Source organism: Cololabis saira, chromosome 2, assembly GCF_033807715.1.
Source record: "Cololabis saira isolate AMF1-May2022 chromosome 2, fColSai1.1, whole genome shotgun sequence".
Taxonomy (NCBI): Eukaryota; Metazoa; Chordata; class Actinopteri; order Beloniformes; family Belonidae; genus Cololabis; species Cololabis saira.
The window spans coordinates 29,128,598-29,141,311 of NC_084588.1; the positions used below are offsets into that span (position 1 = coordinate 29,128,598).

Genomic DNA, 12,714 nt, shown 5'->3' on the forward strand with positions numbered 1-12,714 from the left:
ATACTGGAAGAACATCTTATTAGGCGTTTGAGTTTCCCCTTTGATTTGATCATTTTAAAAACAGCCTCAATGCCCTTATTTATTATTTATTATGACACTATTTATGGACAATGTGAATTTCAAACTATAAGTTTTCTTTAGGAAAACTGAACACTTGAAAAGCAAATATTTAACTGTCTTCATCCTCTGGATTTGAATAGACCTGAGAATAAGCCGAAGAGCAGCGCTCCCCCCTTAAACCGACGATTCACTTTCGCAGCACATAATCCTGTCAAGTCAGATTTTCCACTCTATAGAGAATCCCAGCCCTCTAGGAGGGTTTCCAACTCATCTGAAACAATGTTCACTATGATGATGATAGCAGTTGTGCGAGTAGATGAAGAAGAGTTTAAACTTGGCTTGTCATTTAATCAATGTCTTGCCTCGCTCTCTCTTCCTGTTCCTGCTCTGGCTATTCCAGGGTCGAGGAAAGTCAATGGCTCTTCAGATAAACCCCAACCCTATTATTGTTGGCCAACAGGAGGCACTGGAACTACTGAGGCGCGAGTCTTCAGGGAGTCCCGAGGACGGAACAGCAATGAGCCCCATATTAAGAGGCCTATGAATGCATTCATGGTGTGGGCTAAGGATGAGCGGCGCAAAATTCTCCAGGCCTTCCCTGACATGCACAACTCCAACATAAGCAAGATTTTGGGTAAGTTCCTTTGAATCTCATATACTGTTGCAGTTATTATTATTATTTTTTTGCTATTCAAATAAAGAGGGCTAGATTAGGAAAAAAACAAAAAATCTATTTTTGAGAGTCTGAAGTGGCAGTGAGACAGTTGAATATCCAGGGTACAGCGACATGACATAACCAGACCAAAGGATTATCCAGCTTCACCTGGTAGGTCATTTTAGATGGTGGGTAGTATAAAGCTGTAACACTGATTTCCAATAAGACACATCCCGCAGAGGAAGAGGAGCATTGTTCTTGAATACATAATTAAACTGGCTGTTTTTGCACTGTATCCCCATCACACATTGACCAAAGCATGATTGAGATATTTCAAAAAGAACCTGTCAACTTTTGAAAAAAAAAAAAAAGAGAGAATATTATGTCTCATGAAGAATCTTCTTTTTTTTTTCTGTGCGCTGGACCCATGCACTCTGGTGCTTACGTGTAGGTTGGGATGAAAAACATGCAATGCAATTCATTGCTGTGGCCACTGCTTCCTGAATGACATATTGAGGAGGTCAATAAATTATTTTATGTCTGTGTTCAGCAGGAGTTTGACACAGTATCTTTTGTGACAATTCGTTAATCACAGAATTTCTTGAGACACACTCAAAAAATGTTTTGTTGATTCGGATGGCATCATGTCAGAGAGCGTTTGTAGAAAGAAGTAGCGTGTGTGTTATCGTGTGGGCCCCTGTGCATCATTTCATCCCAGCATACAGATGGATTTATAGCCCATCACTACCATAAGTGTTTGTCATGAAAAATGACAGAGACTAAATGGGTCTTGTCCCCTCAGCACTGGAGCCCATACATCAGAGCTGTTAAAAGTGCCGTCACCCATGCCAATGTAGTGCACTCCACGGAGCTGTAGTATTTCCTAGACGAGCTCTTTGTTTCTTACTGTTTGACAGTAAGGACCAAGCATTTTTCTTTACCTCTCAGATAACGTACAATGCCATGGCCATCAATATGTTGCTATAGAATGGGCAATAAATGTTAGCACTGGATGTTAAATTGTGCCCTGACCCACTGCAGTAAAATGTGAATGTGGTATCCATTACTGTTCACAGACAGAAAAGGTCATTAGTCTGTATGTTGTATTAGATTATAACACATCTCAGGAGAAAGTTCAAAAAGAGTCCTTTTCATCCACTATCACTTACTGTAAAAAAAAAAACATTTTCAATAACTGAAACTTTTTGGTATAGGTTCTCGGTGGAAGTCAATGTCTAACCAGGACAAGCAGCCATACTATGAAGAGCAGGCTCGTCTGAGTAAGCTCCATCTAGAGAAGTATCCAAACTATAAGTACAAGCCGAGGCCGAAGAGAACCTGCATTATCGACGGAAAGAAACTCCGCATTGGAGAGTACAAGCAGATGATGCGCTCCCGGCGGCAAGAAATGAGACAGTTCTTTACTGTGGGGTAAGTAAGTATACAATCACCAATTCCATAGTTTACCCTTATCAATAATAAAGAGACATAGTGTAGCCTTGAGACTGCCTGTGGCTTGTTTTGATGCAATACAAGCACCATTTCCAAATTGAGTGTTGAATAAAGTTCTAATGTATTGGTTTAAAGACAAGGGCCTGACAGTCACTTTAAAATCAAGTGTTTTTCAATAGCTGTGATTTAATCATTTTATACATTAGCCGTCCTCAAATAGGGCATGGAGTGCAGACATTATTACAGGATATAGGTTGTAACTATACACTTACAAAAGCCTGAAGGGCAGCAGTCTGAAGCTTAACACTTTAATTTACTGTGTGGTTAGCAGGAGAACTTTTCTCCAGGTGTTCCCATGTCAGTCATAAGCTTCAGCGGCTGCGGTATCAATCATGCAGCACAACAGCAGACAAGAGCAGCACTAACCACGAATTGGTTTTATGTCGCCAATAAACTGAGTAGTGCTTCTGAAGAGCTCAGAACGGGAGCTGTCAGGAGAAACTCTCTTTTCCCAAATCATTTTCACAGAGCTGCTGGACTGAAGCGGACGGCTTTTGGAAACTCTTAATCCAACCGTCCCAAATAAGTGCTGCAACAGAAGAATGGACATGTAGTGGAGAGACGCAGCGATTAACCAAAGCAGCGCTTTTAGGATTCATTTTATCAGTTCATTAGCTTTTTTTTTTTCATTATAAGGTCACATTTTTGTCAGAAATTAGTTACTAGAAAACATTGTGAATAACCATAGTTTGAACTATTTCTCGTTTGTTCAGGCAGCCTCCGCAGATTCCCATCACCACCAGCTCCAGTATGGTCTATCCTGGGGCCATCACCATGGCGACCACAACACCCTCACCTCAGATGACGTCAGAGTGCTCAAGTACCTCGGCGAGTCCCGAGCCATCCATTCCCGTCATTCAGAGCGCCTACAACATGAAGCTAGAGCCCAGTACCATGGCGAACAACAGCGAGCCGGTCAACGGCGATGATGAGATGGACATGTACGAAGATTTTGAGGATGAGCCCAAATCAGACTATAGCAGTGAAAACGACACGCACGAGCCAGTCAGCGCCAACTGAGATCTTTTTAACCAAACAGGCCAATACAGATACAAGAGTGGTACAGAGGAGGCCCCAAGGGAAGGAAAGAGCAAAAGAACGCAAAAACTACACCAGAAAAGTTTTAAAAAAAACGTAAAAATACATAATTATGTATCAAGTGGAAGCGAGCATGTTGCTGTGGCTTCGAGTCAAAAGCTATTTGGTCTTAAATGTTATTTCAAGTGTGTGAGGCAGTTTGGTAATTTATATTTTTTTGTTTTCTTTTCTTTTTTGTTTTAATCGCATTATGTATTTTTCATTGAGATCATGGACATTCATACAATTAGTTTATTGCCTAAAAACAAAAGCTAAAACTTGACGCTAAACGTCTGATATGACCCTATAATTATTGCAGCCGTTACCTCATTTTCCTTTCCAATTAGATGATTTTGCTACTTTACCTATCTGCTTAAGATGAGAATAATATTCTCACTCAGGTATAGTGTGTCAGCCAACAGCTTAAAGAATGTTTTCAATTAAGAGACAAAAAAAAATGACCGGTATAAAATATCTCAAAATGATTATGGAATGATTCCAAGTGTAATCTATTATAATTATTATTATTATTATTATTATTATTATTATTACAGTTTTTTATTCATATTACCCAGCATTAGATTTGAGTGTGGAAGTGCCAAATCTTTCAAGTTCTTTCAAAAACCTGTAAAGTCTTTGAGGAGAGGCTTTGTAAGTCTCCGACAATCTCTTCATCTCTTAATGCAGCTTCATTATCCAGTCTTTCTTTAATTTACCCTTTTACTTACCCCAGAATAAACAAATGAAACTCAGGAACTCAGAGGCAGCAAGCTCGGCAGGAGGTTACAATATGTTACATCTGGGGACGGACGCTTGTCATGCTAGGGGAGGCCAATGCAGTGATCATCAATGACATGGGCCAGCCCTTTCATTTCCTCATCCCAATACAAACAGAACATCGTGGCATCCTTCATTCATTTCCAGCTCTGCAACCAAGTCTGACTCACCAAGATCTTAATCAGAGTGATTGTAATCAGGCCAGAACGCTAAAGGGCCAAAGGCCTCCAATCTGCAGGATTGGAACAGCAGTGAAAGGCAGCTTTGGTGGCATTACAATCTCAAATTGATGTTGTACAATGTGTAGCTGTAAAGCCACAGTACGTTCTGTTAAACACTTTAGCCTCATTTGGATGGCATGTTTAAAGTCTTAAAATGTAATTTTTTTAGACATTGTAAATCTTAAACTGACACTAAGAAGTCTTAAAAGGGAGCACGGTCATTGGGTTGAGGCATTGAGATGATTACTGGAGATGTCATGAAAGGAAAGGAGTTGACAGTTTGCCAGGACGTCCTTCAACAAAGAGGCTGAAATCACGTTTGTTTACCCCTCCATGTATATATGACAAAGCTGACTCAAAACACTAATTTTTCATCTTTTTTTTATTCAGTAAACTTAGATAATTTTTTTAAATCACATTTGAGCCTTGTATTATGATTTCTAATAATCTATGTAAAGAAGACAAAATGCAATGCAGCCAGATAAAACAACTGGCGGTCAAGGCCTTGATGTTTAGACTCAGACCCTCTACAGGGCAGAAAGTCTAAGTGGCTCTTCTCCCTGCCATGCCCTGCTCCGACACTGGTCTGTGGCAACCTCGGCACTCAGGGGGTGCCATCTGGCTCAGAGAAGGAGAAAGCAGTGGGGAAGGCAGGGAAACAATAAAAGTGGGGTGTGTGTCTCTCATTGTGCTCTCCATCAAAGTGCTGGAAGTAAGACCTCAACAGGGCTCCCACCCTGGTCCAATCACCAGGCACTGGCGAGCAGATGGAACAAGTACATCAAGCTGTGGGGGATTATTAAAATGACTGACGACTGGGTATCATCTGAAATACAGCATTATTAATGCATGAGTCCAGCTATTCCCCTCCCTTGCCCTTGAACCTGTCCATTTCAGAGAGAGCGCAGAGCTTTTTGAAGGATCTGAATGGCTCGCCACTGGCCTTAACTGGTCAAAATCCTCGCTGTTGGTCACTGCATTTTTCTCCTGGCTCTTATTGATACAGATGGCTCTTTCTAGCTATTTAGCACTCTTTTATTCAAATTGTCAATACTCATTTAGTGCTGACTTGCATTGTTTCAACTTTTTGAAACATTTATACATAATTCATGTATGTTTTATAAATCACCTCATTGATAATTCCTATTTTTTTTTCATTGCATCTTTTCTACATTGTTTTAATTTTTAAGGTACAAACAATTTAAGGATGCTCTTCTACAAACAAACTTAAGTGGATTTCCCTCCTACTCAACCAGTTTGGTATTTTTAAAGTGTTTGCTCTTGTTTGCAGGTGGTTAGATTGATTTGTATGTGATTGTAAATAATTTCATGACCATGCCAAACTGCTTTACTTGGCTGTTGGTTGAAAAAGACTCTTCACAGAAGTGAAACTTGACTGTGCTTATATTGCAAAAAACACATGTTAAAAAAGGAGAAAAAAATTTTAAAAAATGACAACATGAACTCATAAAGAGACAATGTTTCAGAAGTGTTATAAGCACTGGATATAAATTGTATTTTTATTGATTCTGATCAATGTGAAGCTGTTTGAGGAAAAAAAAAACACCATGAATGAACAAATTCCCCCAGCTGGACTCAAGTGGGTTTTTCTGTCACAGTTACCAGATTTGAGTCTTTTTTTGTCTGTTTGTTTGTCTTCTTATTTTGTGTATTTATGCAAAGACACGTGTGAGGAATGAACACTTTGTTTAAGCTTCAGGGCTGCCTTGGGGAGAGACTTGGCACAAAAAACAGTGAGCAGAAATTCAACAGCAGGCTCTGAGAGCCACAAATACCAGATTTCAGTGCATTGAATATTGTATTTGAAACTGTATCAGCATATAGTATTTATTATTAGCCGCTAACGGCTCTAAAATTGTTATTAAAACATCAACATGGACAATCAGAGAAATTGGGGAAAAAAAAGGAATTGGAGATAAAAAACAGTTTTCAGTGAATTTACAATCTCATTTCATTTAAATGTAAACAACATAGTAAATATATTTTTCCAGTGCTTAAATATGAGTTATGTATTTGACTGTTTTTTTCTTTTCTTTTTTCTTTTCTATGTGTTTTAACATCGGACAAGTCACTGTACCTCATGTAGATGCTGATTTTAATTGTGTTATTATTATTATTTTCTTCTGCTAATTGGAAGACAGCTGTATCGGTCCTGAGGTAGAGAGAAGGATCTCACTTGTTTAAGTCTAACTATTCAGCACACCAATAGAAACTATTCTCGTAAAACTAAGGTACTAATTCAATCAAAAAGCACTTGGTGTAACAGAATTATTGAACAATCTTTTTTCAATCATGATACAATCTAAACGGTATGCTGTGTATCCTCACTTGTGTTTCTTAGAGCGTCCGTATGTTGAGAAGCCAACATCTTCTTAAAAAATTGTACATGCATTTGGCTCTCATCAACATCATTATAATAAACAATGGTGGTTTTTTATTTTTACTTTCTTTTCATTTCTTTTTTTTTTTTTTACAAATGACTGTTTCAAATGCAAGTAATGTAATATTCTTTAATGTGGGAGTGTGCAAGTATTTATTTGTTTTAATGTGGCAAAATGTATAGACATATGGCATTCTCTAGTTCAAGCTCACTTTGCCATTTTTTTTGTATTCTGCCATTTTATTTTATTTTTTTATGAACATGACTACGACTATCTAGCCAGCCGCAAACGTGACTTCACCCTCACAAATTGTTCCTCTTCGTCCACTTGACATACAAATGGTTTGAATGAACCGAAGACAAAAAGCTTCTTTGCTGTTTCAACATTACTGTAATTTGATTTTTTTTCCCTTTTTTTCTGAACTTTGTGATGTATATGGTGGGAATGTTCTCTGTGTCTCTGTGTTAATTTAATCAGCACAATTCACTGACATGCTGGACTGACATGCTAGCTGCTGTTCAGAAGTGTAAAAATTTGTTGTTCAGGGCAACATGTTTTTTGTTGCCTTTGGTACTCTGCTTTTTAGAGTTGTTCTTTTAAGCAACACACTGTGTGGGGCTCTGCTATCACTGGAGCCACTGTTTTGAAATCGCTGGCAGCCTGAAACTATTTTCTGCATAGAAATCCTTTTTTTTTCTCCCTCTCCTGGCAGGTACAGTACCTTGGCCCACAGCAAGTATTGTTTGGGTGTTATTAGAGAAAATGAAATACATAGTGTCTGTTGCTGCTTTTAAAAAAAAAGTTTATGTCTGAATATGTAAATAGTTTATCATAATATCTTGTACAGTTCAATGTAAAGTTTTTAATTCAACTTAAAAAAATGTTGCCATCACATTTGTGTTCACATTCTTCTTTATACAGAACAGAAGGTCAATTATTTGCTAGGGGGTATTATTCCATAAAAAGAAAAAAAAAAAGAAAGAAAATGTTACTTAAGTTTTGCTTAATGTTTGTTTTGTTTTGCTTGGCTTCAAAGTGTACACCAGCAAGTCTTTGGTTTCCATGTGCAGTATTGATGTGAGGTATACTTAAGGTGAATAATTTTACATTGGTATGTGTGGAGAGCCCTCTCCTTGGCTTTGGTAGATTTAATACACTATATTAGGTAAAAACAAACAAATGATTGACACCAGTGGGTGCATCTTGGCACCATAGCAATGTTTATACTGTAAATGATTAAATTATCCCCACAGGATGACTCGAGACATCTTATAACAGCATTTTCGGTATGTCTCGGCCCACTGTATCAATGCAGCGGTGGACTGAATAACTGCCTGTTTTAGCTCATTTACCTCAAGATTTTCCCTCCTTTTCTGTAAAAGAGACAAAAAATTGTGTTGCGAAAAGCTTCTCACATCACTCCATCTTTTGTACTGCTGTTGACACTTACAAATTAAAGAGACATTTTGTTTTAAGTTTTGTGTAATGATTTTTATTGTGGAGGAATTGTATTTGTTACAGTCTGGAGACAGCAAAGGACATGAGAGCGTTTGCATTTTACAATTTCACATGAAGAGAAACTGTCAGCATTTTACACACCTCAAATGCTCCCTGTCTTTCAGCACTGAGTTTAGATTTGCCCTTACACGGATGCTAAAAATATAATAATTTACTATTGAGGCTTATTATTCTTAAATATCACCCACAGACCTCAAAAACAGCGAATATACATTTGGACTTTGAATTGAACGGCACCTAAAATACTTGTCTCATTGTAGCTCATGTTGTTGCTCATTCATTAGCTGTGAAATAGTCTAGTTATTAGTTCAATTTAATTAAAACATTTGGATTAATCCAAATGTATTTCAACAAAGATCATTTTTATGTTTTTCTAAATAGGTATTATGGTCTACAAGCAAACGCTTGAAATAATTTAGGAAAATTAAGGAAAAATATTTATGATACATATTAATAAAATTAATATATAAAATATAATAATAATATATAATATATAATAATAAATTAAAATATATATAATTAATATCAATTTTTTGTATAGTGTCGAGGGGCTTCTGTCATTTTATATAATTGGTATGTATACAGAGCAAATATTGACAAAAGCTACTAGAGACTTATTTTACTTTACCCAAGTGATTACTAACTTCCATCTTACTGTCATAGTCTGGTATATCAATAACATCATCATTCTACTGTTTACTTTTAAAGCTTCACTGAACGTATTTAATGTTAATTCAATTAATTTAATATCTTTTTTAATCTATGTTTTAAATGCCGAGAGGAAAATGGTTTTCTTTGTTCAGTTACTTTGAGTCACTGGCTCTGATACTGCTGCCCTTACAGGTGATTGCAGGTAGAACTGCTCTCTCCACTACAGCCGCATACAAGATGAGCTACACATTTCTGCAGTCACTAAAGGACCAAAGCTTCTGTCTGCTCTGTCCCTTGTTGTAGACAGTGTCAGTGTTGTAAATAAAATCAATCGTCCAAGTTAGGTCCGAGGTATCTTTACCACCTACACCTCTTTTCCCAAAAAGTATTCAACTTATTATTTCTCCCTCTTAAAGGTATAGTCTGTAATCATATTCAAAAACATTTATTGTTATACTGGGTGAAATGGTCCTTCCATCCTGAGAGTAGCCAGTGAATAATGTGTTCAGAAAAAGGAAAGAAAAAAATCCGACCTCTCTGACAGCTTTAATCCTGTAAAAACTCTGACCAATCTGTGTTTTGCGCTCCGAATGGCACGGATTGGTCAGAGGACCAGAGGATTGGCAGGGGGGAAAGAACCAACCAGATACCTTCATTTTAATTCCCGCCCACGCCCCCCTCTGTCCCATGCACTTCACATACTCGAGTCACGTTTGCTGAAGAATGGCTCAGAAAACGAGAAAACGCAGCCAAAAATACCACCTCCCCAGTATGCATACATTTGAAAGGCATGCTGTAAACTCAAGTCCAGTATATCACACATGCCATTGAAAACCCTGGTCAGTTTGAAATTTAACTAAGAGATCATCTTAATACTTCCGTCAACAAGCAAAAGCAAGGACAGAAAACATTTACAGGGTTCTGGTTTGAAGAGCGGTCTGTCAGGCGGTCAGTAATCCATGAGACTGGGGACTGGAGTTTCTTACAGAGTGGTGCAGTCTAAATTGTGATAAACACACAGGAGAATCTAAGAACATGATCCTCACAGTGCTGGATGTTAGGTCAACCTGTCTGTGAGCGCAGATAGATGCATTTTTATTCAGGTCTTGGAACAAAGCCGGATTTCCTCGACAGCGCTGTTACCTTGATCAGGCTGTGGATTCTCATATAGTTGGTCCATTCAGGTCTTTATTAGTCTTGAACTGACACCACCTGTATCTGCAACCTTGTTTCAGTTCATTTCTTACAGCTGCTGCTTCACCTGACTACTGGAGTCAAACTGGCAGGAAGTGGAGGCAGAGGGGTTTCAGTATTTCCTGCCCTTGTACACTCAGTACGTTTACATGCAATAACGTTATATCGAATTGTTGCCTTAATCCGACTGATATCTGATTGATTTTTTAAAGCCATGTATACACCTTAGCTGGGCTAAAGTTGAACTGAACTGAAGCTCCTTTTTTTTTTTTTTTTCAAACAGCAACCATTTCAGGTCTCTAAAACTGAATCAGTACTAGGCTACTGCGATTATCTGTCCCCCAAAACTGTGGGGTGAGTATGTAGGTGAGTTGACAGGTGTGTATGTCTGTGTAACTGTGTGTGTGTGTGTGTGTGCAAAGTGAAAACAAGGCTTTACCTGAACTGGAACTATAGTGGAGGAAGGAGGGCACAACCACGCCACCTGAGAGACCAGAAGCCGACAAGAAAGAAACCCGAACCCAGGCCACCAGCCGCCCCACGGACAGCCAGAAGAGGGCGGGAGGAAACCCCCCGCCTGCAAACCCCGCCCCCTCCCAGCAGGCGACAGAGGGAAGCCCCGGGCGGGGCCCCCATGACCACAGGAGGAGGCAACCAGGAAACCCACGGTGATGGACCAGGACCCAGCCGAGCACCAACCACCCGGCATGGGCCGATCATGTGGCCAGGAGGCCAATACCCTCCAGGCCCACGACCCCCGCCCGGCGAGAGGCCAGCCTGCCCGGAGAGACAGGGCCACCCCGACAGTCGACACCGGCAGGGCGGCACCCGCCTCAATGAGAGCGGGAACCCCCCAACAAGGAACCACCCGGAAAGTCCCAGCAGCAAAGAGCCCCAAACCCAGGTTAGACAACGGACACCCATTCATCCATCCATTTTCTACACCCGCCTTATCCTTTGCAGGGTCACGGGGGTCTGCTGGAGCCTATCTCAGCTCATTACAGGCGAGGGGCAGGGGTTCACCCTGGACAGGTCGCCAGTCCATCGCAGGACATCCATTCACACAGACAACATACACTCACTGACAAAGACATGGAGAATTATTCTCTCACCACTCCCATCTCCCCCTGGAGGACCGGCACCGCCCAGTAATTTCACGAGTAAGATATTAGTAAAATAAGCTATTTTACGGTCACATGACAAAAAGTACATCTTCGGTCAATCCTAAGATTTTACATATATAAACACATAAAAAAATAAAAATAAAAAAATGACCTGGTTTTTATCAGGTCTTAAAGTGAGACAAATGCATCCTCAGATGAATAACAACATAACACATTATTCACTGGAAATAAAGTAAACTGGAACGCAGCCAACAACTCACGACACATTAAAGTTGTAAAACCATCTTTATCAGCAATAACTTGACCACATTCTGGATAATATTATTAGTCTCTTACATCACTGTGATGAGTTTTGGCCCACTCTTCTTTGCAACATTACTTCAGTTTATTGAAGTAAGCAGACATTTGTATATAAGTAACTTTTTTGTCCCACCATAGCATGTCAATTGTTCAAATCTGGAGTTTTACTGAGCTTTTGTAAATGATCATATAGCTCTTGCCAGACGGATGAGTGAACAAACACCTTCAAGCTCCAGACTGACAAAGTTTCCAAACATCTACTTTTACAAAGGTACCCACACTTATAGATGATCAATTTATCAAGGTCTTCAAATCATCTGGAACTAATTTCTGATGTTAAATAAACAAATACTATTTTTTTCATCAAAGTTTTCATTCAAATAATCTCAAGACTTTGATATAGTTTTATTATTTTATTATTTTTTATCATTGTTACTTAACTAATGCCAACACTACTGCCTTTTAAAGATATTTTAAAGATAAAGATATTTCAATAATAAGTCATCATCAACAGTAATGTTTAAAACTGAATAATACATACAAAATGAGAAATCATTATACATGATTTTGTTCTCTTACTTTGAAAAACAATACTCCAAACATACTTTTATTTGAACAAGGTTTGGAAAGTACGTTTTTTACTCGTCATTATTATTAGGATGTCTGTTCAGCAAAAGCAGTGTTCTTGCAGAAATAAAAGAGTAAACCAATAAACTACAGTTTTATTGCGGTGCTAAAATGTCTATGAATTGATCTTCAGCAAAGTCTCAATCTCTTTTAGTCATCTCTGTTAGCTAATGGCCTGCTCACCAGTTAGCAGCAGCTACACTACTAACCTGAACAAAGAAAATCCATCGATACGGCTGTCCCGCTACAATGAGCACCAATATGTGAGTGACAATGAAGGTCTTGATGCGTTCACAGATGAATGAGAGGAAATTACCTCATCTTGTAGCTGGAAAAAAAAAACATGCCTGTAAGTTGACAAAGGGAAAAATACATCAAAAAGCACAGCAATGTATGGTAATAGCAGCTGGTAAATGATACGTCTCATATAACAAAGTGAAAGATACTGTGTGTCGTTGTCAAGCAGCAACATCACAGGAGGAAGCAGATGCATACATTTGAAAGGCATGCTGTAAACTCAAGTCCAGTATATCACACATGCCATTGAAAACAAAACATTGTAAGCTGGCAAGGCATCCACAAACCCTGGTCAGTTT

The 12,714-nt window shown here is 38.8% G+C and overlaps 1 protein-coding gene across 6 annotated transcripts in view; it reads left to right on the forward strand.

The window, feature by feature from the left end:
• sox6 (SRY-box transcription factor 6) overlaps positions 1-8,162 on the forward strand; it is a 131,954-nt gene extending 123,792 nt beyond the window's left edge. For all 6 annotated transcript variants that reach the window (XM_061742788.1, XM_061742784.1, XM_061742786.1 and 3 more), the window contains 3 exons: positions 521-694; positions 1,930-2,146; positions 2,941-8,162. In XM_061742788.1, the coding sequence (XP_061598772.1) occupies positions 521-694; positions 1,930-2,146; positions 2,941-3,247 (698 nt within the window). In that variant the 3' untranslated portion in view covers positions 3,248-8,162. The remainder of the gene's footprint in view (positions 1-520; positions 695-1,929; positions 2,147-2,940) is intronic.
• Positions 8,163-12,714: the final 4,552 nt, after the last annotated feature.